At 43.3% G+C, this 23,578-nt stretch overlaps 1 protein-coding gene across 4 annotated transcripts in view; it reads left to right on the forward strand.

The window, feature by feature from the left end:
• The window catches only part of RASGRF2 (Ras protein specific guanine nucleotide releasing factor 2), a 264,596-nt gene that overhangs the window by 234,699 nt on the left and 6,319 nt on the right, over nucleotides 1-23,578 (forward strand). For 3 of the 4 annotated variants that reach the window (XM_015140344.3, XM_015140346.3, XM_078004952.1), the window contains 8 exons: nucleotides 1,087-1,199; nucleotides 6,255-6,315; nucleotides 6,655-6,758; nucleotides 8,071-8,155; nucleotides 12,351-12,548; nucleotides 15,947-16,026; nucleotides 17,404-17,521; nucleotides 19,455-19,523. In XM_015140344.3, coding sequence (XP_014995830.1) covers nucleotides 1,087-1,199; nucleotides 6,255-6,315; nucleotides 6,655-6,758; nucleotides 8,071-8,155; nucleotides 12,351-12,548; nucleotides 15,947-16,026; nucleotides 17,404-17,521; nucleotides 19,455-19,523 — 828 coding nt within the window. The remainder of the gene's footprint in view (nucleotides 1-1,086; nucleotides 1,200-6,254; nucleotides 6,316-6,654; nucleotides 6,759-8,070; nucleotides 8,156-12,350; nucleotides 12,549-15,946; nucleotides 16,027-17,403; nucleotides 17,522-19,454; nucleotides 19,524-23,578) is intronic. The other variant, XM_015140347.3, reaches the window with a different exon arrangement.

The following is a 23,578-nucleotide window of genomic DNA, read 5'->3' on the forward strand; positions in this document are numbered from 1 at the left end:
GCTGTGATCACACCACTGCACTCCAGCCTGGGTAACAGAGAAAGGGAGACCCTGTGATTAAAAAAAAGAAGAATAGTTTTATTTTCTACCTTTTAAAAATCTGGCTTTGTGAGCATCAGTATCAATAAGGACTTACAGGTTCTTCTTATTAAACTGGTTATTGCTCATTACTCTTATTATTCATTTTGATGCCCATATTGTCCCAGCTGTCCCCAGTGGGTGCCTCTTCAGTCTCACTTCTATGTTCATTCAACGTGGCCCCATTAGTCTGTATCATTCTTTAGCTCTTAGCATATCTATATTGACGTAGATATAGATACTGATAGCCTTAGCATATCTTCATTCAAGTTACTGCTCAAATGACAGATTTTATTCTTGCAGCAAATATTTTTTGAGATACCGATATGTCACAGTTACTGATCTTACTCATCATCCAGAAAAAAGCCAGGCAATTAAATTGGCCCTTGCAATGTAATACAGAGAGTTGACAGCTGTGAGTTACGTGTGCCATGGGTGCACAAAGAAAAGCTCCCAATCCCACTGGGTGAATTAAGAAAGACTCCAGGGAGAGTGCATATCATCTCCTAGGCCCAAAAAATGAATAGAAATAAACATGTGGAGGCGGCATAGTGTTCCACGCTACGGGAAGCACATATCTCTTGAGGAACTGAAGGCATTTGTTAAGTCTAGGACAGTGTGAGTGTGTTGGGGGCATGGTATGTGTTGCAGGCCACGGGGATGCAAGCAGTGTGAGAGAAGAGGCTGGAGGGGTGGGCCAGGGCCTTGTAAGCTGTTTTAAGAACCCTTCCCAGTGGCTGTCCCTAGAGGCAGTTGTTCTCAACACTGACTGCACATTTATACCCCCTGGGGAGCCACGGGGGGAGCCTGTCAGAAATACCAATAACAGACCCCCCTTCCAAACCAAGTAAATAGGACCCCAGTGTGGCATGGAACTCTAGGGTCCATACATTTTAATTTCCATACTTAGCTTCTAGAGAATTTATCATGGAGAATGGTGTCATGTGTCACAGAGATAACCCTTTCAAAACTAAAATTTAAAAAGATTTATTTTATTTTATTTTTTAGGATTTTGAACTCAACAATGAACTAAAGATGAATGTCCTAAATTTACTAGAAGAAGTTCTGCGAGACCCAGACCTTCTTCCCCAAGAAAGGAAAGCCACCGCAAATATCCTCAGGTGAAGGCAACTGAAGATGCCGACTGGATGACATTGGTTGATTCTTGTTTGTTCATAGAAAATAAGAGCCTAGCAAACCAGAAGAATAAATCTTAGAATCCTGGGGACAGTGGGGTCTATGTTCTCAGCAGTAAAGTGTTATGTATCAACTTCTCTTTCCTGGGGGCAATGTGGGGTCTGCTGTCTCAGGAAGACTTGGGACAGGGTGGTATAACTCATGTGGAGTGCAGTTGCCGTTATCTATGGAGGCAGACAGCGGTTTACCGTAGAACCAACAGTTAAAGAAAGGAACCCTTGAGGAGCCTCTCCTGCGAGTCCAGCAGGCATCAAAGAGAAATGATGTTTCCTCGTGTGGGTTATTGTAAGCTCATGTTTGTGAGGGTGGTAGTGTCTATAGGAGTCTCATGCACCTGAATTGTGGATGGGCCATCACAGAGTAGTTATGAATTTTCTTTGGCTCATTTCACTGGTCCCGACCAACTTTTCTACAGCTTGTCAGTTTAGGATTTCCACATCGTGTAGGTGGTATAATTGTGGGGGATTGTCTAAGGTAGGACTCCACACTTCTAAGTGATAAAGTCTTTAACTTTGGGCATAGTGCTAGAGATTTGTGTCCATAGTTGTTGCACCCAGTATCCAAGTGGGTAACAAGCTTTCTTATAGCTTCTTGAACTGGTGGGTGGATTTTTTTCTTGTCCACTCTATGTGGAAAGGGCGGCCATCCCGGCTTTGTGCAGACATTTCAGTTGCAGCTTCCCAGCTCACTCATAACTATGTCCTCTGTCCTTGCTTGGGGATGGGAAGCCCAGCATCTCTCTGCAGAGTCTGGTACTTGTTTACCACTCTGATTTCTAGTTCCCTCTTCATTTACAACCTCTAGAAATGACCCTTCCTTTCCTGGAAGCTTGGCTGCATTGTCTCCTTGTTACATGCTATCCAGAATGCTTGTGTCATCCACAGGCAGTCTATTTTAGCTCAGTCCATGTTTCTGCAAGTCCTTCCTGAAGCAGCAACACCAGATGTTGGTTTGTGATGTGTTAGCAACTGGCCTGTAAGTCTTTCTTAGCCCCCATTAGCTGAAGATCCCATAGCCGGGCCATTCTTTGGTGAAGGGACTTTTATGGGTAGAATTGTATCTCCCTATCCCCTAAAAGAAACATTGAAGTCCCAGCCTCCCATACCTCAAAATGGACCTCATTTGGAAATAAGGCCATTGCCAGTGTTATCAGTTAAGATGAGGTACTGGAGTAGGGTGGACCCCAATCCACTTCGATTGGTGTCCTTATAAGAAGTCAACCATGGAAGACAGACACAGAGACAATGCCATCTGAAGATGGAGGCAGAGACTGAGTTATGCAGCTGCAAGCCAAAGAAGGCCAAAGATCGCTGGCAAACCACCAGCAGCTAAAAAGGCAAGGGAGGGTTCCCCTCCAGGATTCAGAGGCAGTGTAGCCCTGCTGACAGTTCGATTACAGACCTCTGTCTGGAAGGTGAGACAATACATTTCTGTTGTTTTAAGCCACCCAGTTTGTGGGATTTTATTAGGGCAGCCCTAGGAAACAATTAGGGGCCTTCTCCACTTTTTCCATTCTATGAAAACATCTAAATAAGCCCAGGGATTCCATTACTGTGTCTGTTTTCAGATTTTGAAATTGTAAGTACATATTAAGGTGAAGCCAGGTTTCAGTGCATGAGGGACTCTGAGTGATTACTGTTTCTTCTCTCTTCATAACTGGTTTGTTATGCTCTTTGCGTTTAAAACACTAATATTTAAAAACTACATTCTGGAAGTTTGTGCCCCTAGGGATATTTGACTAAATAGCTGTCAGGGAAGTGAGGGTGTTCAGGCTGTGAAAAACTGTCAGGATCAACCAACATGAGGGCCTTTTGTTGCCAATCCCCTCAAGACGCCGATGCCAGACTTTACCCATCAATTCTGAGAGTTTTCTCTCTGCACCAGGAGGTGACCTCAGAAGTCAGTTAGTTGGAGTTGGTTCTTAAGATGAATCCTGTTTACCATCCCAGGTCTTGATATTCATCAGGCTTCAGATTTGCCAACTCTTTTGGCTGAATAATGACCTGAGAATTAGCAGCGTAGGACTGATAGGGAATAGAAATTTTAGTAGGCAGTACAGCTTGAAACTACAACACTGAGCAGAGTCTGATTCTACCTTTTGCAGGATGTCACAGGGCTAAATCTTGGCTCAGCCATTTACAGAGGTCAAGTTCTCAACCATTCCAAACATGTTTCCTCATTTCTAAAGTTGGACTCGTAATAGCTACTTCATTAGGTTGTTGTGAAGAGTACATGACGTGAAATGTGTAAGGAGGTTAACGTGATGCCTGAAAAGTCATTAGCACTCGTAGTAAAGTGAGTATTATTACTGTTAGAAGCACTGACAGTAGTTCCCAGAAAAAGTAGTTTCTACCATTAAGGCCATATGGCCCAAGTGAAACCAGGCTGGATCTTACTCAAACTCAACATTCTTTAGGCTTCATCACCTTTTCCACACACAGAGAGTGTGGACCAATCCCAGGACAGACACTGGTTGCTTTTGGCTTTGTTTTTGGACTACCCTAATTGAAAGAGGAATTTTCCAATCATACAGCTTGGATAATCCCATTTCCTTTTATTTGGTATTTCATTATAAACGCACAATTATTAAACTGATGATACTGTTATAGACGTGGTAGTGATGGTGGTGGGGAACCCAGGGTCCTGGAATGTTCATCAATGCCCAAGGGTCGCCAGAAGATGAGAAGCAAATCTTTTCTCTATAGGAACTGAACCAGAAGTGCAGAGGCCTCCACATCTGAAGGGAAAGAATTCTGAACCATGCCCTCTAGAAAATACAGGCTATGACTGTGAGAGATAAAAAACATATCATATGGTGGTTAAGTGCAGCCCTGACTTTAGAGATTTATATGCATTCCTGACATATAAGAGATATGAACATAAAACATGTTTTTACGCATAGGTTTCATTAATGCAATAAAGCAAATGCTCTTTTGAATGAAGCCTCCCAGACTCACAGCCTCACAGGGATCACTTGATGAATACACTTAATTGCCATACATAGTTTATTGCCCTGTTTGTAAATAAAAACCTCTACTCAAAACTTGTATTTCTAAAATACCATCTCTCCTCCTCCAAAGTTGTCTAACTAGCTGTCTTCAAAATCTATTCAGTGTAGAGATTTTTCTAGACACCCAACATGCCACAAAATAAAAGAAACAGTGATTAACTTCTTGGATGTTCCACTGTGATGGGCTCAGGTCATAGAAAAGTCATCCCCAAACCCCACGTAGCGTCAGTGAGAAGACATAAAATGTTAGGTAACTTGATGGAACCAGAGTGCATCTTGGAAAATGAGGGTAAGATCATTGAGAAGAGAAACAATTTGATGGGAGCTAACTAACTTTTTGACCTTTTCTTTCCAAGGGAAAGATATTATCCAGCTTCGTAAAAAGATCTTTCCCACTGGTACACATAATTATGGAGCCACCGATCTCTCTCCGGGAACCTAGAATGGCGGAAAAGATGACGTGCACTTTCAGAAAAGTCACTTTTATCCCCCATGTGTAACCCTTCATGCGATTTAACAGGCTTGGGAGAAAGAGTTAGCTTTAACTTATTTTTTCCACATCTTAATCTGCCCTTTAAGATAAGATGACTATTTCTTTCTACTCACAAATACTATGGCTAAGTGCCAATAAGAGGGCTGCTGCTAGTATAATCCGAAGCCTCCTGCTCCCCCTTCAGACAGCCGAGGGAAGGGAGTTGTGTTTATCGACTGTGCTGACTGTGCTGTGTGTGGAAGCCTTGGAGAGGTGCCTTCCCTGAGCCTGCTTAAGAGAAGTGCAGAGTAAAAGAAGGGCCCACAACCTTGGGCAACTTAGTCAGTGTCTTTGAGCTTTTGTTTCCTTGTCTGTAAAACGGAGATCACAATGCCTGCATTATCCACTATCCTGTATAACAATCCCTTGGAAGGGATTTGTTAGGATACAGGAGATAGTGCATGTCAAATGTTCAGCACATGCCTGGCACAGAGCGGGCATACAGGAAGCCATCTCTGTTGATATTATATTTTTGAGGGTTGTGGTGGTTGTTTTAATCAACTCAGAACACAACAGAACAATGCATCATCATTACTTCTTTTAAAACTGGCTTCCTGCAGCAGGCAGAGTACATGGTTTGGGACCGTTTAACTATTTTAATACTTTTAATATGTGCTTGTGCCTTCCTTTTGGAAAACATAAAATCCTTGGCTCCAATGGCACATTATGTAATTGGATGCCTACTGGACTCCAGTTTTCCTGGACTCTGAACTTCTGTTGGACATAAAATACCCTGTAGTCTGAAACAAGTATCTAAGGTATTAACGTGTATTTATTCATTTACTCATTCATTCATTCATCATTTATTTTTTTAAAAGATATTTATTGAGAGCTGAATAACATGTATGAGATTCAGGGCCAAAAGTGTCTGAGGAAGGTCTACCTGGAATGCAAGGGGGAAGAAGCTATCTGCTGGCTCCTGTCTGGCATTGTTCAGAGTCTTGCTACATAAGAACCCCCTGTGCTTCTGGTCTACGTAAGCTTGAGAAGGGGGTGGCCCTGCATCTCCCGCCTCTGTGACAGCAGGGAAGGCCTATGGTAGGGGATAGAGGTGTGGGGAGGAGGGCACTCAGGCCTAGGAGTATTACTGGCTGCTAGCATTAGACGATGCTCCATTTTACATTATAGATGGTAACTCAGAGCACACCCAGCTCACTCTCAGACTCGCTGTGATGGTGGTGGTTTCATTTACAACCGTCTATGTCACAGGTTGGCTCTTTGTTCTAAATCAGCTGTCCCGATGATTCTCTCATGCCTTGAGCATGTTTTCTGTTTGGGGATTGCTCATCTCCAGCACAGCAGCCAGTTGTGCTGCATGGCCTTGTAGACCCAAATCTTCAGACCTCCCATCCAGGGAAAACCAAACTGCATTTTGTAGTTTTGTTCCTAGGTTGTCTATTTTTTTTTCCACGGAGGATAATTTGATATCTTTTTCAGGGCCCTCTCACAAGATGACCAAGATGACATCCACCTAAAATTAGAGGATATAATTCAAATGGTAAGTCTGACCACATTTTTATCTAGCACATCTATGTGCAAACTACCTCGCCAAGGTGGGCAATATGCTTGTAACTGATCAGGAGTGTTGTAGCATTAGGCCCTCTGTCCTATCTATGAAGCTCTGTGAGATGAACCACATTTGGCGTGGGGTCTAGCAGTTGGTCTAAGATATTCATGTTGGCTTTGATATTTTTAGCTTTCTGCTATTTTTTTCACAGTTAGAATTTAGTGGTGAACTTCATGCTTCCACACATGCCGCTGTTTGCCTCGCTGACCTGCAATGAGATGGCAGGCACCCTCTCTCGGGTGTTTCATTTCCCTCCTTCATCTCTTGCAGACTGACTGCATGAAGGCCGAATGCTTTCAGTCCTTGTCGGCCATGGAGCTGGCGGAACAGATCACCCTCCTGGACCATGTCATTTTCAGAAGCATTCCCTACGAGTGAGTGCCACCCCCGACAGCAGCAGGGCTTGGCTGCACTAGCTGGCTTAGAAGTTGACATTATTCCTAAGGCAGATTGTGTGTGTGTGTGTGTGTGTGTCCCCTCAGTTCCTGTGTGAATATCTACCAATTGTTTCCATCCATAGAACTGGCACACCTCTGTGTCCAGCACTCTGCAGGGTGGGAGCAGGACCAACAACAGCAAGGGACAAAGAACCTTGCCCAGGGACTCAGTCAACTTAAGTACGTGTCAGAGTAATTTCGAGTGTTTTTAATGCCTATACGAAATAATTCCTATATGCTCCATCTCGCTTGTCCCTTGTTTCTTGCTGTGTCTGGTGACCTGCTCAGGAATGAAGGGAATGATCAGGGATGCTGCCCTGAAGACAGCTCATCTGACCAGGTGGAGCTCCTGCCCCGCTGAACTGCCTGGGCAGGGGAACGTGCGGTACAAGCCTAAAAGGAGCGGTTTTCAGCCCTGACCATGTGCACCCTCCTGAGCTCTGGGGAGAACAAAACACGATCCCTGCCTTTGAAATCTGCATCCTCCAGGAGAATGGCAGGCAGGGCAGAGCGGAGGGAGAAAATTCTGCTTCTGACTAACATTTTTGGCAATGATGAAATTTTTGGACCCTCTGCTAAGGCTTAATATTTGTAAAAGCTAAAGCCTGTAATCCCAGCACCTTGGGAGGCCGAGACGGGCAGATCACGAGGTCAGGAGATCGAGACCATCCTGGCTAACATGGTGAAACCCCGTCTCCACTAAAAACTACAAAAAACTAGCCGGGCGAGGTGGCCGGCGTCTGTAGTCCCAGCTACTCGGGAGGCTGAGGCAGGAGACTGGCGTAAACCCGGGAGGCGGAGCTTGCAGTGAGCTGAGATCCAGCAACTGCACTCCAGCCTGGGCGACAGAGCGAGATTCCGTCTTAAAAAAAAAAAAAAAAAAAAAAAAAAAAGCTAATCCTGGGAAAATAGTCTTGATTTCTAAGGTAGTATTTAACCTCTTTATTTCCCTTGTGTTGGTTCTTGTTTTCCACCTTCAGAGAAGCCTTTATAGGATCCTAATAGGGACACAGTTCCAAACATTCATAAGAGAAAGCTGGAAACTGAAGAATCTTCCTTTTTGGCATTGAGAGGTAAACTGCTAGAGCCGAGGTAAAATTCACTTGTGAGGCTGGCAGCAGCAGGTGTCAGGAACCATTCTAGGCCGTGTCAAATGGAATATTTCTAATATTCATGACAATCATCCAGGATCATAGCCAGCACATTTTTAAAAACTTATTTGGTTTTGTGTTTTGTTTTTCACTTTCAGGGAGTTTCTTGGGCAGGGGTGGATGAAGCTGGATAAAAACGAAAGAACTCCTTACATTATGAAAACCAGCCAACACTTCAACGACGTGAGTAACCATAACAGTAAAACCTTGGGCGTGTTACAAGAAGATGGATATTGGGGTCTAAAGACTCCTCTAAAATAAAGCAACTCTGTCACCCCCCATTTTTTTTTTTTTTTTTTTTTTTGAGACAGAGTCTCGATCTGTCACCCAGGCTGAAGTGCAATGGCGTGATCTCGGCTCACTGCAAGCTCCGCCTCCCGGGTTCAAGCAATTTGCCTGCCTCAGCCTCCCGAGTAGCTGGGATTACAGGCGCGTGCCATCATGCCCGTCTAATATTTTTGTATTTTCAGTAGAGATGGGGTTTCACCATGTCGGCCAGACTGGTCTCGAACTGCTGACCTCAGGCAATCTGCCCGCCTCAGCCTCCCAAAGTGCTGGGATTGCAGGCGTGAGCCACCGCACTCAGCCTGCCACCCACTTTTTAAATAGAATTGATGGGATATTGAAGACAAGCTTACATCTCCTCTAGGAGCTCACAGTAATGTAATAATGTCCAATTAACTTCCTGACATAAGAGGTTCACCTTTGACGGTACCCAAGTCTGGTAAGTGCTCAATAATGTACAGGTTGCTGTTCCTATTTTTATCATCATCACTACTTCCTGGTCATAAACTGACTAACAGAATGCGCAGTACATGTGTCACTGGCCCCTGGTGGTGCTGGTGATGGTAAGGCTGGGTTGGTGCAAGTCCTCATCATTACTGAACGTTCAGCCTGAATTACATTCCAGGGTTGGAAGGGGCCTCTTGGAGCATAATCCCATTGTTGCTGTAGTTCTGTGCAGCAGTGGCCAGCTGTCGGTCCATCTTCCAGCTCTGCTTTTTCCCAGCAGTAAGATTGGGAGATGCTTTTATACCTCCCCGCTCTTAATTAGTGCTGTTCTCATAGTCTTAGTCCTGTGGTAGAACAAGTAACAGGTGTGCGAGTGTCTTCTGGCCTATCCAGGCAACGGGAAGCCTCCCTTTCCAGTTTCACTAAACTATAATAAAAGGAATAATGATTTTAAAAACTACGACGACAACAAACTACCAGGAACCCCATAGGTACATTAATAAATCATCTAGAATCAAAATGCAAAAGCGACAGTTTAGATTCCCAAGACAGTGTTTCATGCAGGCTTTCCCCAGAGTACGTGGATGCTGAGTGAATGCTACCACACAGTAAGCTTCAGTGCCGCGGCTGCCTAAGGGACATGGGGCATGGCCCATCTAGTCCCTGCCCTGAGAAACAGGTTCCCTGCTGTGGGAAACTAACCTCTGTTACCTGTGGTGAACTAACACACGGGATATAATGGACACTCAAAGAGAGGTTTGATCCCAGGCTCCAGACCCACATATCTCCTCCGCTGGGACGGCCACTGCATTGCACTCTTGACAATGACAGATGGAACCTTTCATCTGCACCCCAGAGCCGCCAAGCCTGCTTCTTCATTGTCCTCTCTGTTCTCAGTCTCGGGTAGTGGCCTCACCATACACTCACTCACCCAAGCCCAGGATCTAGACGTCATCTCCCTCACCACCTCACCCTTACCACTGCCCACCATATTTGCAAACCCTAAATCTACCTGTATCTCAGGCCCTTCCCCACCCTGCCTTCCCCGCTGCCACCACCTTGATATGTGGCCTTTTATCCTTTCTCTCCAGGAGCTCCTAACTCATCTCTCCCCTGCAACCTCACTGCCCTCCAATCCATCTGTTAGGTTCAGGGTCAGGTTCCAGCCCATGCTGAGGTCCGAGGGGAGTGGGTGGATACCTGAAAGAACATGCAGGGGGCCGTAGGTAGGTGAAAGATGATTTTGTTCAGCAGGAGTTCTCATCAGCAGCTCTTTCATCAGCAGCTCTCTTATGCCATCCGCTCTGTCTCAGCTGCTTGAGCCGGTCACTCCCACGCATAGCTATGTGGCCAGCTCTCCCTTGCCTTCAAGGTCAGCAACTTAACTCTTTCTCTCTCTGGGCATGAGCTCCTGGACCATGTCAATAGGGCAATTATACCTTTTACAGACAACAGTGGCTTAGAGCCAAGTGATGGCCCTCCATGTTTGGCTACATGGCTGTGATAATAGTGGAGTTACACGCCAATGCTCTAAACTCACTGAGTCCCTCTGGCCCAGATGTCCACCTTGGCCTATCCTTGACCAAAGCACATATACCTTAAACCATCCTTCATGCAGTGGCACAGGAATGACTTCTCTGAAAGGTCAATCTAATTATCTCCCTCCCTTTGACAAAAATCCGTCAGTGGCTTCCCCTTACCTTAGGGATATGGTCCCAACTGCTCAATCTGGCATACAAGAGCCCAGCCCATCTGTCACCCTTGTCTTTCCCAGTTCTTGTGCCCCTCAGATGGCTGCCAGATCCTCCATTACACCATCCCTCCCACCTCTGTCCCTTGCTCTTATACTTGGATCCTTTAAGACTCAATGCAAGGCTGGATACTATAGCTCACACCTGTAATCCCAGCACTTTGGGAGGCTGAGGTGGGAGGATTGCTTTAGCCCAGGAGTTCAAGACCAGCCTGGGCAACATAGTGAGACCCTATCTCTACAAATACAAAAACTTAGCCAGGCATAGCAGTGCATACCTGTGAAGGCTGAGGTGAGAGGATCACTTGAGCCCTGGACGTTGAGGCTGCAATGGGCTGTGATCATGCCACTGTACTCCACCTGGGGAAACAGAGCAAGCTCCTGTCTCCAGAAAAAAAAAAAAAAAATCAATGGAGGCATGACCTCTTCCTGGAAGCCTCCTCTGTACCAAACCAGATGCCCCATGCTGCCTGTTTATTCTCAAACACCGCCGTGAATAGACTTCACTTTGTGTTTCACCGCATGGCATTTACCTGTCTATGTATCTGCAACCCTCCCCTTCCTACCTACCTAGGCTCAGATTGCATTAAGGTCATGGATGGATTTATTTGTCTTTCTGTTCCCAGCACCTAAAAGAATCTGTTCTATCCCATTTCCTCAATAGTTATTGGCAAGAACTTCTTCATCAAAATTACTGATTAACAAAACCATTTATTCCCAGAACAAACTGGATTCCAAATAATTCCTCTCCTCACGCTAAGGATATGCAGGCCCTCAACGAATAGCACTGCAGTAGGTGCTTTAGTGAATTTCCACAGTGGTGTTGAGGCACTATGAGGTCTTAAGTATCTTCAGAATCATCAAAGAATGGGTGAATCCATCAGATTTAGTGTATGGATATAAGATTATCCGCCCTGGCTGGGCGCCGTGGCTCACGCCTGTAATCCCAGCACTTTGGGAGGCCGAGGTGGGCAGATCATGAAGTCAGGAGATGGAGACCATCCTGGCTAACACGGTGAAACACCGTCTCTACTAAAAACACAAAAAACTAGCCGGGCGTGGTGGCAGGCGCCTGTAGTCCCAGCTACTCGGGAGGCTGAGGCAGGAGAATGGTGTGAACCCGGGAGGCGGAGCTTGCAGTGAGCCGAGATTGCACCACTGCACTCCAGCCTGGGGACAGAGCGAGACTCCGTCTCAAAAAAAAAAGATTACATGCCCTATATTACCTTTGTTAATATGGTAATCCTATTTCACTTTTTTCCTTTCCATATTGCAAGAGCTGAGCTTCTTAAACTGGTTTTAAGTAATAAAATTACAGTACTTAGCCTCAAAACTGTAGGTCCTTTTAACTGCTGGTGAAGAACAAGATAAGACGAAGAAAATGTTCTCCTTTTCCCTGCAGCCAAGTGATTCTGGTTTGAGAGTTAATCAGTTCAGAATTTGATCTAACTGGGGGCAAGTGTGTTTTCTTTCTCTGTGGTAACTGTGGCTTCCCAGAGTGAGGAATCACACACTGTTGGGGCCCGAGGAGTCAGGGGAAAGGCCCCAGGGAGTGATCCATGATCTGCAGACACTGCCTTTCCGCAGGCGTTAGGTTATTTTGTCCCATTTCCTCAGTAATTATTAGAAATGACACCATCAAAATTGCTGATGAACAAAATCACCTCTTCCCCCAACAAGCGGGAAGCCAGATAATCCCTCTCTTCACTCAAAGGACAAACAGATGCTCATTAGTTTATTCTTATAGACTTTAGTCTCTTTAGAAAGTGGGTAGCTAAATGTAGAATATGATCAACATCCTGCCTTCCTGACATGTCTGCAGATAATTTACGTAATTTGCCTAAATGCATTGCTTTGGCTCTTAGACTGCCTTTCTGGGCTCTTTGATTGTCTCAGATGAGTAACCTGGTGGCCTCCCAGATAATGAATTATGCTGATGTCAGCTCCCGTGCCAACGCCATCGAGAAATGGGTGGCGGTGGCGGACATCTGCCGATGCCTGCACAATTACAACGGCGTGCTGGAAATCACCTCGGCCTTGAACAGAAGTGCCATCTACAGGCTGAAGAAAACCTGGGCCAAGGTCTCTAAGCAGGTGAGCCTCAGCGTGTGACACAGCCTGCTGCTAAGAGGAGGAGAGGTTGGGAGATGGGAGCCAAGTTAAATATTACTAATTAGGAAATCATTAACCGAAATGAGCCACTCAGTTGCCAAAGAAAGGTGCCAACATGGGTAATTACAGTGCTCTTACCACTTAATTGATTTCATTCGTGTGTATTTCTAAACCATTCATTAAAGCATTTTGGGGGACAGCCACAAACAATGTGGTTGTCAGTCAAGAGCTGTTTCCTGAATTATTTCGGAGGGCACATTGACTTTGAGTAAGCACAATTATGTCCAATGGGTCCATTCATTCTCTCCCAGAGTGAGGGTGCAAACTCTGTGGGGCCAAAAGCCAGGGACAAAAGGCCTCATTTTTCACCTTTTTCTTGCTCATTCATGTAGCAGATGTAAAGTTTTGGCATAATGACTTAGATGTACAGAAATATAATTTTCATTTTCTTTAATTAATCTCAACTTGCCCATGCCTGTCGTTTTCACTCAGATAATTTCAAGATTCAAACTAAATCATGATTCTTCCCCTGCCCTTTCTGCTGGCCTTCTCCCTGGGTGTTGGGTGCCTGGGAGGGCATCTCTGGGCTTCTGGGCACCTGTCTGCTCCTCTGGCCTCCTGTGGTCATTCTTTGCTGATTATTCATTGGGCACAGGCTGCTGTGAACTGCCTGTACCTGGTGTCACCTGGCCTGCCTGTCCCGCCCAGGAACAATGCATGGTGATTGCACCCAGGGAGTGTGGCTGACCTGGCTTCAGGGGTGAGGGGGAAGTTTCCAGGCTCCCACGTCCCATTGGTGCCAGAGGGTAGGAGGGTCTACATCAGGCCCTATCTGCCTAACCCTCCCCTGTCTTGCTGTGAACACCCAGAGCTGGTGAGGGGAATCTATAGAGTGCCACCTCCAGGGTCCCAGACCAGAAGATCTGGGTATAGTCTGCTGACATGGCCTAAAAACTGTCTTGTTTTATCACCCCACTCTGAGAATTTCAGCCCCTCTCAGAGACATTCATTCTTTCTTTTCCGTCTTCATTTTGCCCTCCAAGCCTTTCCCTTTAGCATAGGAGAACAATTTAATTTCCCCATGTGGCAGGAAACCAAGCCTAAGTCATATCTTTTATCTTGCCTTCTCCCACTTATTTCTTAGTAAAAATGCAGTGCTCTGAGAATCCCAAATTCGGCCCCTTAGAATTCACAAGTCCTCTTTTCTGTCAACAATGGACCTAGTAAATAAAAGCCACAGTTTTTACAAATATTGGTTAAAAAAAAAAAAAACCAAATTTTTGTTTTGAGATGATTATAGCTTCACATGCAGTTGTAAGAAATAACACGGAGATTCCCAGCACCTCACACCCAGTTTCCCCCAGTAGCAGCATCTTGCATTACTATAGACAGTATCACAACTAGGAAATGAACATTGGTGCAATCCACCAGTCTTATCCAGATTGCACCAGCTTTCTAGGGATCACCAGCTATCACCAAGGGATCCCTAAATCTTCCTTAAGAAAATTTCCAGGTCCACTCTGTAGTTAAGTGATATTCTTGTCTTTCATAGGATGCGGGTTTAGGAATAACCAAACTGATCATGAAAAAGAGATGGATGAGACTAATATTGAAATGATTGTTTCAAAATTTGAATATACCATCTGTAGAGGCTCTAAATAAAATGTTAGCATTTCAGTCACATTATAGGTCACTCACAGTGGCCTTAGCATGGGCTAGTGGACTGTCCTCCAGAGAGGCTGTCTCTAGAGCCAAGTGCCTTACTCCAGTCATGGTAGGTAGGGCCTGGTTGCAGATATGCCCTGCTTCAGACACATTTGATGACAACATCTGCTGTGCAGCTGTCCCTTCTCTGCATCTGAGATCAGCCGGGGAGTTGTTCAGCAGGCCTGATAATCTGTACTCTGGAACCCACAGATTGGTCTGTGGCTGTAGGACAGGTTGTACTTTTGCAACTGTTTTGAGCAAGGTTAGCCCTGGACCAAGCAGGAGGTCTCTGAGAGCCCTCAGACACCAGAATTGGGAAGACAGCTGTTTGCCTCTCAGGAAGCTGTGCAGCTCCTCTCCAGGTGAGACAAAGTAGTCTGAGGACCCTCAACCTGGGCATTCAAGTTCTTCTCCAGGTAGGACCTGGATCCTCCATGCCCAGCCAAGCTGCCTGGATGTGGGTATTCCCGGGAATGGGTTATCCTCCCCAAGGGCCACCCTACCACTCTCCTATGTTCATGGAAGAAACCCCAGACCAATGTCAACAACAATGTTATTTCTCAGTAATTATCAGTTATACTTCTCTAACAAATTGATGAAGAAGATCACAAAAGAAAGGATCTGTAGTAGAGGACATTGTTCAGTCAATACCAAGGCAACCAAACGTGTGTTTTGGTCATTTGGAGATTAACACTCAAAAGGATTCATCGCAAAAGCTGTCTGACATGAGACCTCTCCTTTAAGATTCTACATTTGGCCTGGTGCGGTGGCTTATGCCTGTAATCCCAACATTTTGGGAGGCCGAGGTGGGCGGATCACTCGAGGTCAGGAGTTTGAGACCAGCCTGGCCAACATGATAAAACCCTGACTCTACTGAAAGTACAAAAATTAGCTGGGCGTGGTGGCGTGCGCCTGTAATCCCAGCTACTCAGGAGGGTGAGACAGGAGAATGGCATGAACCCGGGAGGCAGAGGTTGCAGTGAGCTGAGATCGTGCCACTGCACTCCAGCCTGGGCGACAGAACGAGACTCTGTCTCAAAAAAAAAAAAAAAAAAAAAGATTCTATATTCAACATGTGCTTGTCAATTCTTTTTTTTTTTTTTTTTTTGAGACAGAGTCTCGCTCTGTCGCCCAGGCTGGAGTGCAGTGGCACGATCTCGGCTCAGGTTCAAGCAATTCTCCTGCCTCAGCCTCCCAAGTAGCTGGGATTACAGGTGCCGGCCACCATGCCCAGCTAATTTTTGTACTTTCAGTAGAGACGGGGTTTCAGGATGTTGTCCAGGCTGGTCTCAAACTCCTGGGCTCAGGTGATCAACCCACCTCAGTCTCTCAAAGTGCTAGGATTACAGGTGTAACCCACTGTACCTGGCCTACTTGTCAGTTCTTTAAGTGCCTGTTTTCTATCCATTGCAATTTTTCTTTCCACACATTTTCCCTCTTTTTGGCTAAATGTGTAGATACAGGCACTTCCTCTTCTCCATATGTTGTTAGCATTAAATGTAAACATAATGCCCTATCTCTACATCTTGAGAATCCTATCACACAATGACCTTTATTCTGGCAAAGGTATCAGCACCTGCCACCAAAGAAGAGAACTGAACATCTTTTGGCAATTCGCTGTCTTTTTAAACCATAGTATTTTCATCACACTAAGTTTTTTCTTTTCTTTTTAGACAAAAGCTCTAATGGACAAACTTCAAAAGACTGTTTCCTCTGAAGGAAGATTTAAAAATCTTAGAGAAACCCTTAAAAAGTATGTGTATCTTAATTATTAAATTATTCATAATTCAGAAATATATTTACATAATGTGTATAGTATACAAACAGTGACCTACCGCCTACTTTGCTTTGAAAAGAAAAATAAATGGGAAACAACTTATATCATCTAGGTATTTTTCTGATTTTCCTTACTATTTGGAATACTGTGCATACAGTACTTGTCTTATGGATATACTCATGGCATGCAGATTAAGAATTAAGAAGGCAATACCACCATAATAAATCAGACTTTTACTGTAAAAATTTTATTGATTCAGTTATTTCCTAATCTAAGCACAATGATTTCCTGTGAGTTTTATTTAAATATTCCAGCACCTGTTGATTGTTATTTTTGGTCTTTGGTTTCTAGATCATTCCCTTTCTACACACACACACACACACACACACACACACACAGAGAAAGAGAGAGAGAGATTGAGATTCTCCTGCAACTGGTATTCTCATAATCTACCACATGTACTTACCGTAGAAAAACATGAGTCCTGTGATGGTATGAGTGAAAGCAAGACTAAGACGTAATAATAATAATAATAATGCAACAGCAATAATAGTATAAGAACGAACTAACAAAGTATTTACTAAATGACACGTTTCATGCTAAGTGCTTGATGTGTGTATGTAAGCCTCACAAGAAATTCAAGAGATAAGCTTTTCTATCTCCATTTTACAGAAGAGGAAACTGCAGTTCAGAGAGTGTTTCCAGTATCACTTAGTAATTGGTCAAGCTGGGATTCGAACCCAGCTCCTCCTGCATCAAAAGCCCATGTGCTTAGCTTTCGGCCCCTGAGAAGACCAAGTATACCCAGCTCTCTCTAAAAACTAAACAAAACAGTGTCTCACCTTAGTCTGAGTTGTGATGTTAAGTCTACACTTTCTAAAACATTTAAGAACCAACTAAAACAGAAAACAAGTTTTTACCAGTACAAAGCTCTCATTGCATGGATTTTCCCATCTAGTTCATCAAGGCTGAATGCTTGATTTAAAGAGGTAAGACCACAGAGGTTTTCCTCCAAGCTTCTACCCCTCAAAGAAGTGTGGGCAATTTATAAGTATTGCAAACAATTACTGCTAGCAAATGCTTTGTATTTGTCTCTAAGATATCCTGTTGTTTGAACATGCCATTTTGTTTTTCAAACATGTAGTAAAGCATGGGCTGTCATTTTTGTATTTTATTCTATTGTGAAATGTGTTTAAAATTCTACGTATCATGAATATGCTTCTGAAACTGAAATAAAAAGAGTTCATTCTTCAGGATCAAAGGAGGATCCTTTAATCCTCCTTTGTTTAATTTGGGGAGGGAAATAGACATTTATTCAAATGAGTCTCAGAACAGTGCCTCTTGGTCTTGCAGTTGTAACCCTCCTGCAGTTCCTTACCTTGGGATGTACTTGACAGACCTGGCATTTATTGAAGAAGGAACACCAAACTTCACTGAGGAAGGCCTTGTCAATTTCTCCAAAATGAGAATGGTAGGTATAATTTCATAATTAGCCTGTTTCAAAGGCTTTAGAGGTTTATAGAGAAGAGGCTAAGTAATAAAAGTCAATGTCTGCTTTTTTTGTTCTCCTTTTTTTTTTTTTGGAGAAACGGTCTTGCTCTATTGCCCAGGCTGGAGTGCAGTGGCATGATCTCTGCTCACTGCAACCTCTGCCTCCAGGTTCAATCAATTCTCTTGCCTCAGCCTCCTGAATAGCTGAGAGTACAGTTGCGTGCCACCATGCCCAGCTAATTTTTATATCTTTAGTAGAGAAGGGTTTTCACCATGTTGGCCAGCCTAGTCTCAAACTCCTGACCTCAAGTGATCTGCCTGCCTCGGCCTCCCAAAGTGCTGGGATTACAGGCCCAGTCCAATGTTTGCTTTTTAATCTTGCGATGGATGAGGAGGTAGATACTGGGACTAATACCGGATGTGGGCTGATTGAGGAGATTTTTGGTCATGAAATCCTTATTTAAACCAATGTCTAGAAGGGTTTTTCCAATGTTATCTTGTAGAATTTTTATAGTTTCAGGTCTTAGGTTTAAGTCCTTAATCCATCCTAAGTTGATTTTTGTATAAGGTGAGAGAAGAGGATCCAGTTTCACTCTCCTACACATGGCTTGCCAATTATTCCAGCACCATTTGTTGAAAAGGGTGTCCTTTCTCCATTTTATGTTTTTGTTTCCTTTGTTGAAGATTAGTTGGCTGTAAGTATTTGGATTTATTTCTGGGTTCTCTGTTCTGTTCCATTGGTCTACCTGCCTATTTTTGTACCAGTACCATGCTGTTTTGGTGTCTGTGGCCTTATAGTATAGTTTGAAATCAGGTAGTGTGATGCCTCCAGATTTGTTCTTTTTGCTTAGTCTTGCTTTGGCTATGTGGGCTCTTTTTTGGTTCCATGTGAATTTTAGAATTATTTTTTCTAATTCTGTGAAGAATGATAGTGGTATTTTGATGGGAATTGCACTGAATTTGTGGATTGCTTTTGGCAGTATGGTCATTTTCACAGTATTGATTCTACCCATCCATGAGCATGGGATGTGTTTCCATTTCTTTGTGTTGTCTATGATTTCTTTCAGCAGTGTTTTGTAGTTTTCCTTGTAGAGGTCTTTCAATTCCTTGGTTAGGTATATTCCTAAGTATTGATTGAGGAGATTTTTGGCAAAGCCATTTCAGCATCCCTGAGGAGATGAGGAATCCAAGGATGAGTTCCTAAGACTGACTAGTGATAGACACTTTCTGAAAGCTTCTTGCTGGACAGCCAGGTTCTTTTATTTATTTATTTATTTATTTATTTATTTATTTATTTATGACACAGTTCTGTTGCCCAGGCTGGAGTGCAGTGGCCAGTGGCATGATCTCGGCTCACTGCAACCTCCACCTCCTGGGTTCAAGCAATTCTCATGCCTCAGCCTCCCGAGTAGCTGGGATTACAAGCCCATGACACCACGCCTGGCTAATTTTTGTATTATTAGTAGAGACACGGTTTCATCATGTTGGGGCCAGGCTGGTCTCAAACTCCTGAACACAATTGATCCACCCACCTTGGCCTCCCTAAGTGCTGGGATTACAGGCATGAGCCTCCGTGCCCAGCCTGGACAGCCAGGTTCAAAGCACTAAGCTAGAAGCAAGGAGCCCACGGATGACAGCACCCAGAGCTTGCCTCTCCCAAACATGAGGCCACATAGTGCCAGCTGTTCCCCAATTTTGAATTCAGTATCTTTTTGCTTTTGGCATTTCATGTACCTCCTTGAGGGTCAAGAAAGCACCAAGCATAGGGAATGGTCAGGCAGGCTCCACCTGCCTCACTGGAGGGAGGAAGGGACTGACCCTTCCAGGAAGAGGCCTCAGAAGAATGTGCTGCAATACAGGAAATACCTTTCTCTGCTTTTGTTGTCATTTTGTTTTGTTTTTTTCTCTGTTAGATATCACACATCATCAGAGAGATACGCCAGTTCCAGCAGACTTCCTACAGAATAGATCATCAGCCAAAGGTAATATTCTGTGGCTGTGAAGGAATTAATAAAGAACAAAGGGGAAATTGCTGAATTAGAAAACAACAGTAAAAGTTGATCCAAAATACTGAAAGCTAGCTCATGGAAAAGACCAGTAAAATAGAAAATCTTTGGCTAGTCTGATTAAAAAAAAAAAAAAAAAGGAACATCAATTCATCATCAAGTTCTGTTGATTTTACTTCTTATATTTCTTGTGATTCTGTCCCTCTTCCATTTGTCTTCACTGCCATGACCCTTGGTCCAAGCTGCCAATATCTGTTGCCTACTCTACCTGCATTCACTCTAGGATGCAAAATTCATTCTGCAAATCACAGCTAGGTAGAGCTCTCTGAAATGCAAAGTGGATTATTTTCTCCCTTACATAAAACATTTTCCTGGCTTCCCATTGTTCTTAGGATAAAAAAAAAAATTAAGAATCTTGGACATGACCATGAAGTCTCGCATTATGTGCCCCCTACTTTTTTCTTAAGATTCAATTCACATCATATACCCCCTTACTGTTTTCCATCCCAGTCACAAATGGCCTCTTATCCCCATTTTCTAGTAGACTTTACTTTTTTAGAATAGTTTTAGCTTTACAGAAAAATTGAGAAGGTAGTAGAGAAAATTCCCATATGCCTCACGGCCAATGCCCTATTATTATCTTACATTAGTATGATGTGTTTGTTAGACTTAATGAGCCCATATTGATACATTATTGTTATTATTATTATTATTATTATTTTGAGATGGAGTCTCACTCTGTCACCCAGGCTGGAGTGCAGTGGCACGATCTCGGCTCACTGCAAGCTCTGCCTCCCGGGTTCACGCCATTCTCCTGCCTCAACCTCCCAAGTAGCTGGGACTACAGGTGCCCGCCACCACACCTGGGTAATTTTTTGTATTTTTAGTAGAGACGGGGTTTCACCGTGTTAGCCAGTATGGTCTTGATCTCCTGATCTCATGATCTGCCCGCCTCGGCCTCCCGAAGTGTTGGGATTACAGGCGTGAGCCACTATGCCCGGCCGATACCTTATTATTAACTGAAGACCACTGTTTATTTGGATTTCCTTATTTTTTACGTAATATCCTCTTTCTGCTCCAGGATCCCATCCAGGACACCACATGTCATTTAATTGTCAAGGTTCTTTAGGCTCCTCTTGGTTGTGTGGTTTCTTAAGACTTTCCTTAATTTGGGTGGCCTTGACTGTTTTGAGGAGCAGGGGTCAGGTATTTTGCAGGATGGCCCACTGGTGAAATTTGTAGGATGTTTACTCAGGGTTAGCCTGGGGTTATTGGTTATTGGAAGGAAGACCCCAGAGGTGAAGTGCCATTTTCATCACATCATATCAGGAGTTATATTATCAGCCTAATTTATGACTGTTGATGTTAGCTCGAATCGCCTGGCTAAGGCAGTGTTTGCTGGGTGTCTCCGCTGTAAAGTTATTCTTTTTTCCTTCCTTCCTCATCCTGTATTCTTGGGAAGGAAGTCACTCTGAACACCCTACACCTAAGGAGTGGAGAATTATGCCTGCCTCTCCTTGAGAACGAAGTATCTACATAAATTGCTTGTAATTCTTCGCTCAAGAGATTTGTTTCTTCTCCATTTATTAATTTATTCAATCATGTACTTATATCAGTATGGACTAATGGATTTAATACTTAGGATTGTCATCCAATAATATTTTATTCTATTGCTGAAACTGTTCCAAGCTTGGCCATTGGGTGCTCTTTCAGTTGACTTCTTTGTCATACCCTGATCCATGTAGGGTTTTCTCTTTTTCTTTTTTGAGGACTTTCTTAACTTTCTGATAGTATAAGATGCTCCAGGCCAGGTGCGGTGGCTCACACCTATATTCTTAGCACCTGGGGAGGCCAAGACAAGAGGATCGTTTGAGCCCAGCCAGCCAGATTACCTGGGGTCAGGAGTTCAAGACCAACCTGGCCAACATGGTAAAACCCTGTCTCTACTAAAACTACAAAAATTAGCCAGGCATGGTGGCAGGCAGCTGTAATCCCAGCTACTTGGGATGCTGAGGCAGGAGAATCCCTTGAAACCAGGAGGCAAAGTTTACAGTGAGCTGAGATCGTACCATTGCACTCCAGCCTGTGCACTCCAGCCTGGGCAACAGAGCAACACCCTGACTGTGGGGGGTAGAAATAAAAAGATGCTCTAGACTCATCTTTTATAATTTGCCCCAGTCCTAGACTCAGCTATTTCTGCCAAAAGCTCTAGTTCCTTTTTTTGGAGAATGGTTTCAGCAACCAAGATATGGACTTTAGATATGCTTGTGTTATGCAGGTATCAGCTGACAGAGCACAGGAATCTATGTGTGTATACTAACTCATATATATATATATATATACACACACACACACATACACACACACACACACTTATACATATTTATAAGTATGTCTCTATGTAACCATCAGTATTTGTATTAAGCTAAATATACTGATGCCCCCAACTCTATTCTATTACCATGTGAATCATTCCAGCCCTCTCCCCACATTTGCTTATCCGTAAATTCCTTCTCCAACAGTGAGAGACACACTTTCTTTTAATAGCCCCTAGGTTTTGCCCTATTTCTGTTTGCCACAAGGCCTTTACCTGTGTTCTTCCTTCTGTCTGGAGTACCTTTCTTCCTCATTGCACAGTTTACTTGTACACAGCTTAAGTATCACTTAGGAAGACTTCCCTAACTTTCCCAAACCTCACTCCACTCTTTTAAGGTTGTATTGCACCATCTAAGTCTCCTTTCTAGCACTTACTGCTGGAGTCACCATTTTACATTTATTTGTGTGATTATGTGCACATGCATGATATCCATGAAGGTCAGAGTCAGACTTACTGTGTTTATTATCATAGCCCCAGCATCTTGCACAGTGTCTGGACCATAGTAGATAATAAATGTTTCTTGAATTAGTTAATTCAAGTCAGGAAAAAGACACAGTTGTGACCATCACTGCTACTATTCAGTTTTGAACAGGAAAAAATTTACCATGGCAATGAAGCAATAAAAAGAAGCAAAAGGTATAAAAATCATAAAGGTAAAGATTAAATACTATAATTCACAGATGATTTGATCTAGAAAATCCAAGAGAAATTATCCAAGAGAAAACCCAAGAGAAAAACTGATGAATTATTAAGGGAGTATAGCAACTGGACATGAAAAAGCCAATAATCTTCAACACATTGGCAATAACCAATTCAAATGTAATATAAAAAATCTCAATCAAAATAGCAACAAAATCTGTAATGCCTAGGATTAAGTGGGACAGGAAATATGTAAGACCTTTATGTACTGAAGTACATAAGGAGAAAGTTGTATCATATTCATGGATCAAAATACTTACTATTGTAAAGAGATCCATCGTCCTCAAATTAATCTATAAATTCATTGAAGTCCTGGTCAGAATCCCAACAGGGTTTTCATGGAACTTGACAAACTTATCCTGAAACTGTTATGGAGGCATAGATAGACCAAAAACAGACAAGAACTTTTTGGTAAATAAGAATAGTAAAGGAGAGTGTTCCCTACCAGTTATGGCCATATCCTAAACTGAGAGCAAATAAGGTAGGACTCTACTGGCCTGGCAGTGCGAATCCAGTGAGGCAGAAGAAAGTCCATGTGTGTGTTTAGTCTACCTGAAAATCTACGAGATAAAGAAGGCACTCAAAGAAAGTGCCAGAAAGAAACTGACCATTCAATAAATAGAACAGGAATTTTGGCTCTCCATCTTGCCATTCACAAAAATAAATTCCAGATAAGTTCATTACCTAAGTTTAAAAAGAAGCATTTACATTATTTGAATAAAATAAAGGATAAAATATCCATGACCTTTGGATTTGAAAGACCTTCTTAAGCACAGAATGCAAAAGCTGTAAAAGCCAAGCTTGATAAATTTAATGAAAATTAAGGATTTCTATATGACAGAGGACAATTATTTAAGTCAACATATAAGCAGTAGACAAGGAGACAACATTTGCAACATATAAAACAAAGAAACAGAATAAAAGCATTTCTATAGTCTATAAGAAAAGCATAAAC

Source organism: Macaca mulatta, chromosome 6, assembly GCF_049350105.2.
Source record: "Macaca mulatta isolate MMU2019108-1 chromosome 6, T2T-MMU8v2.0, whole genome shotgun sequence".
Lineage (NCBI taxonomy): Eukaryota > Metazoa > Chordata > Mammalia > Primates > Cercopithecidae > Macaca > Macaca mulatta.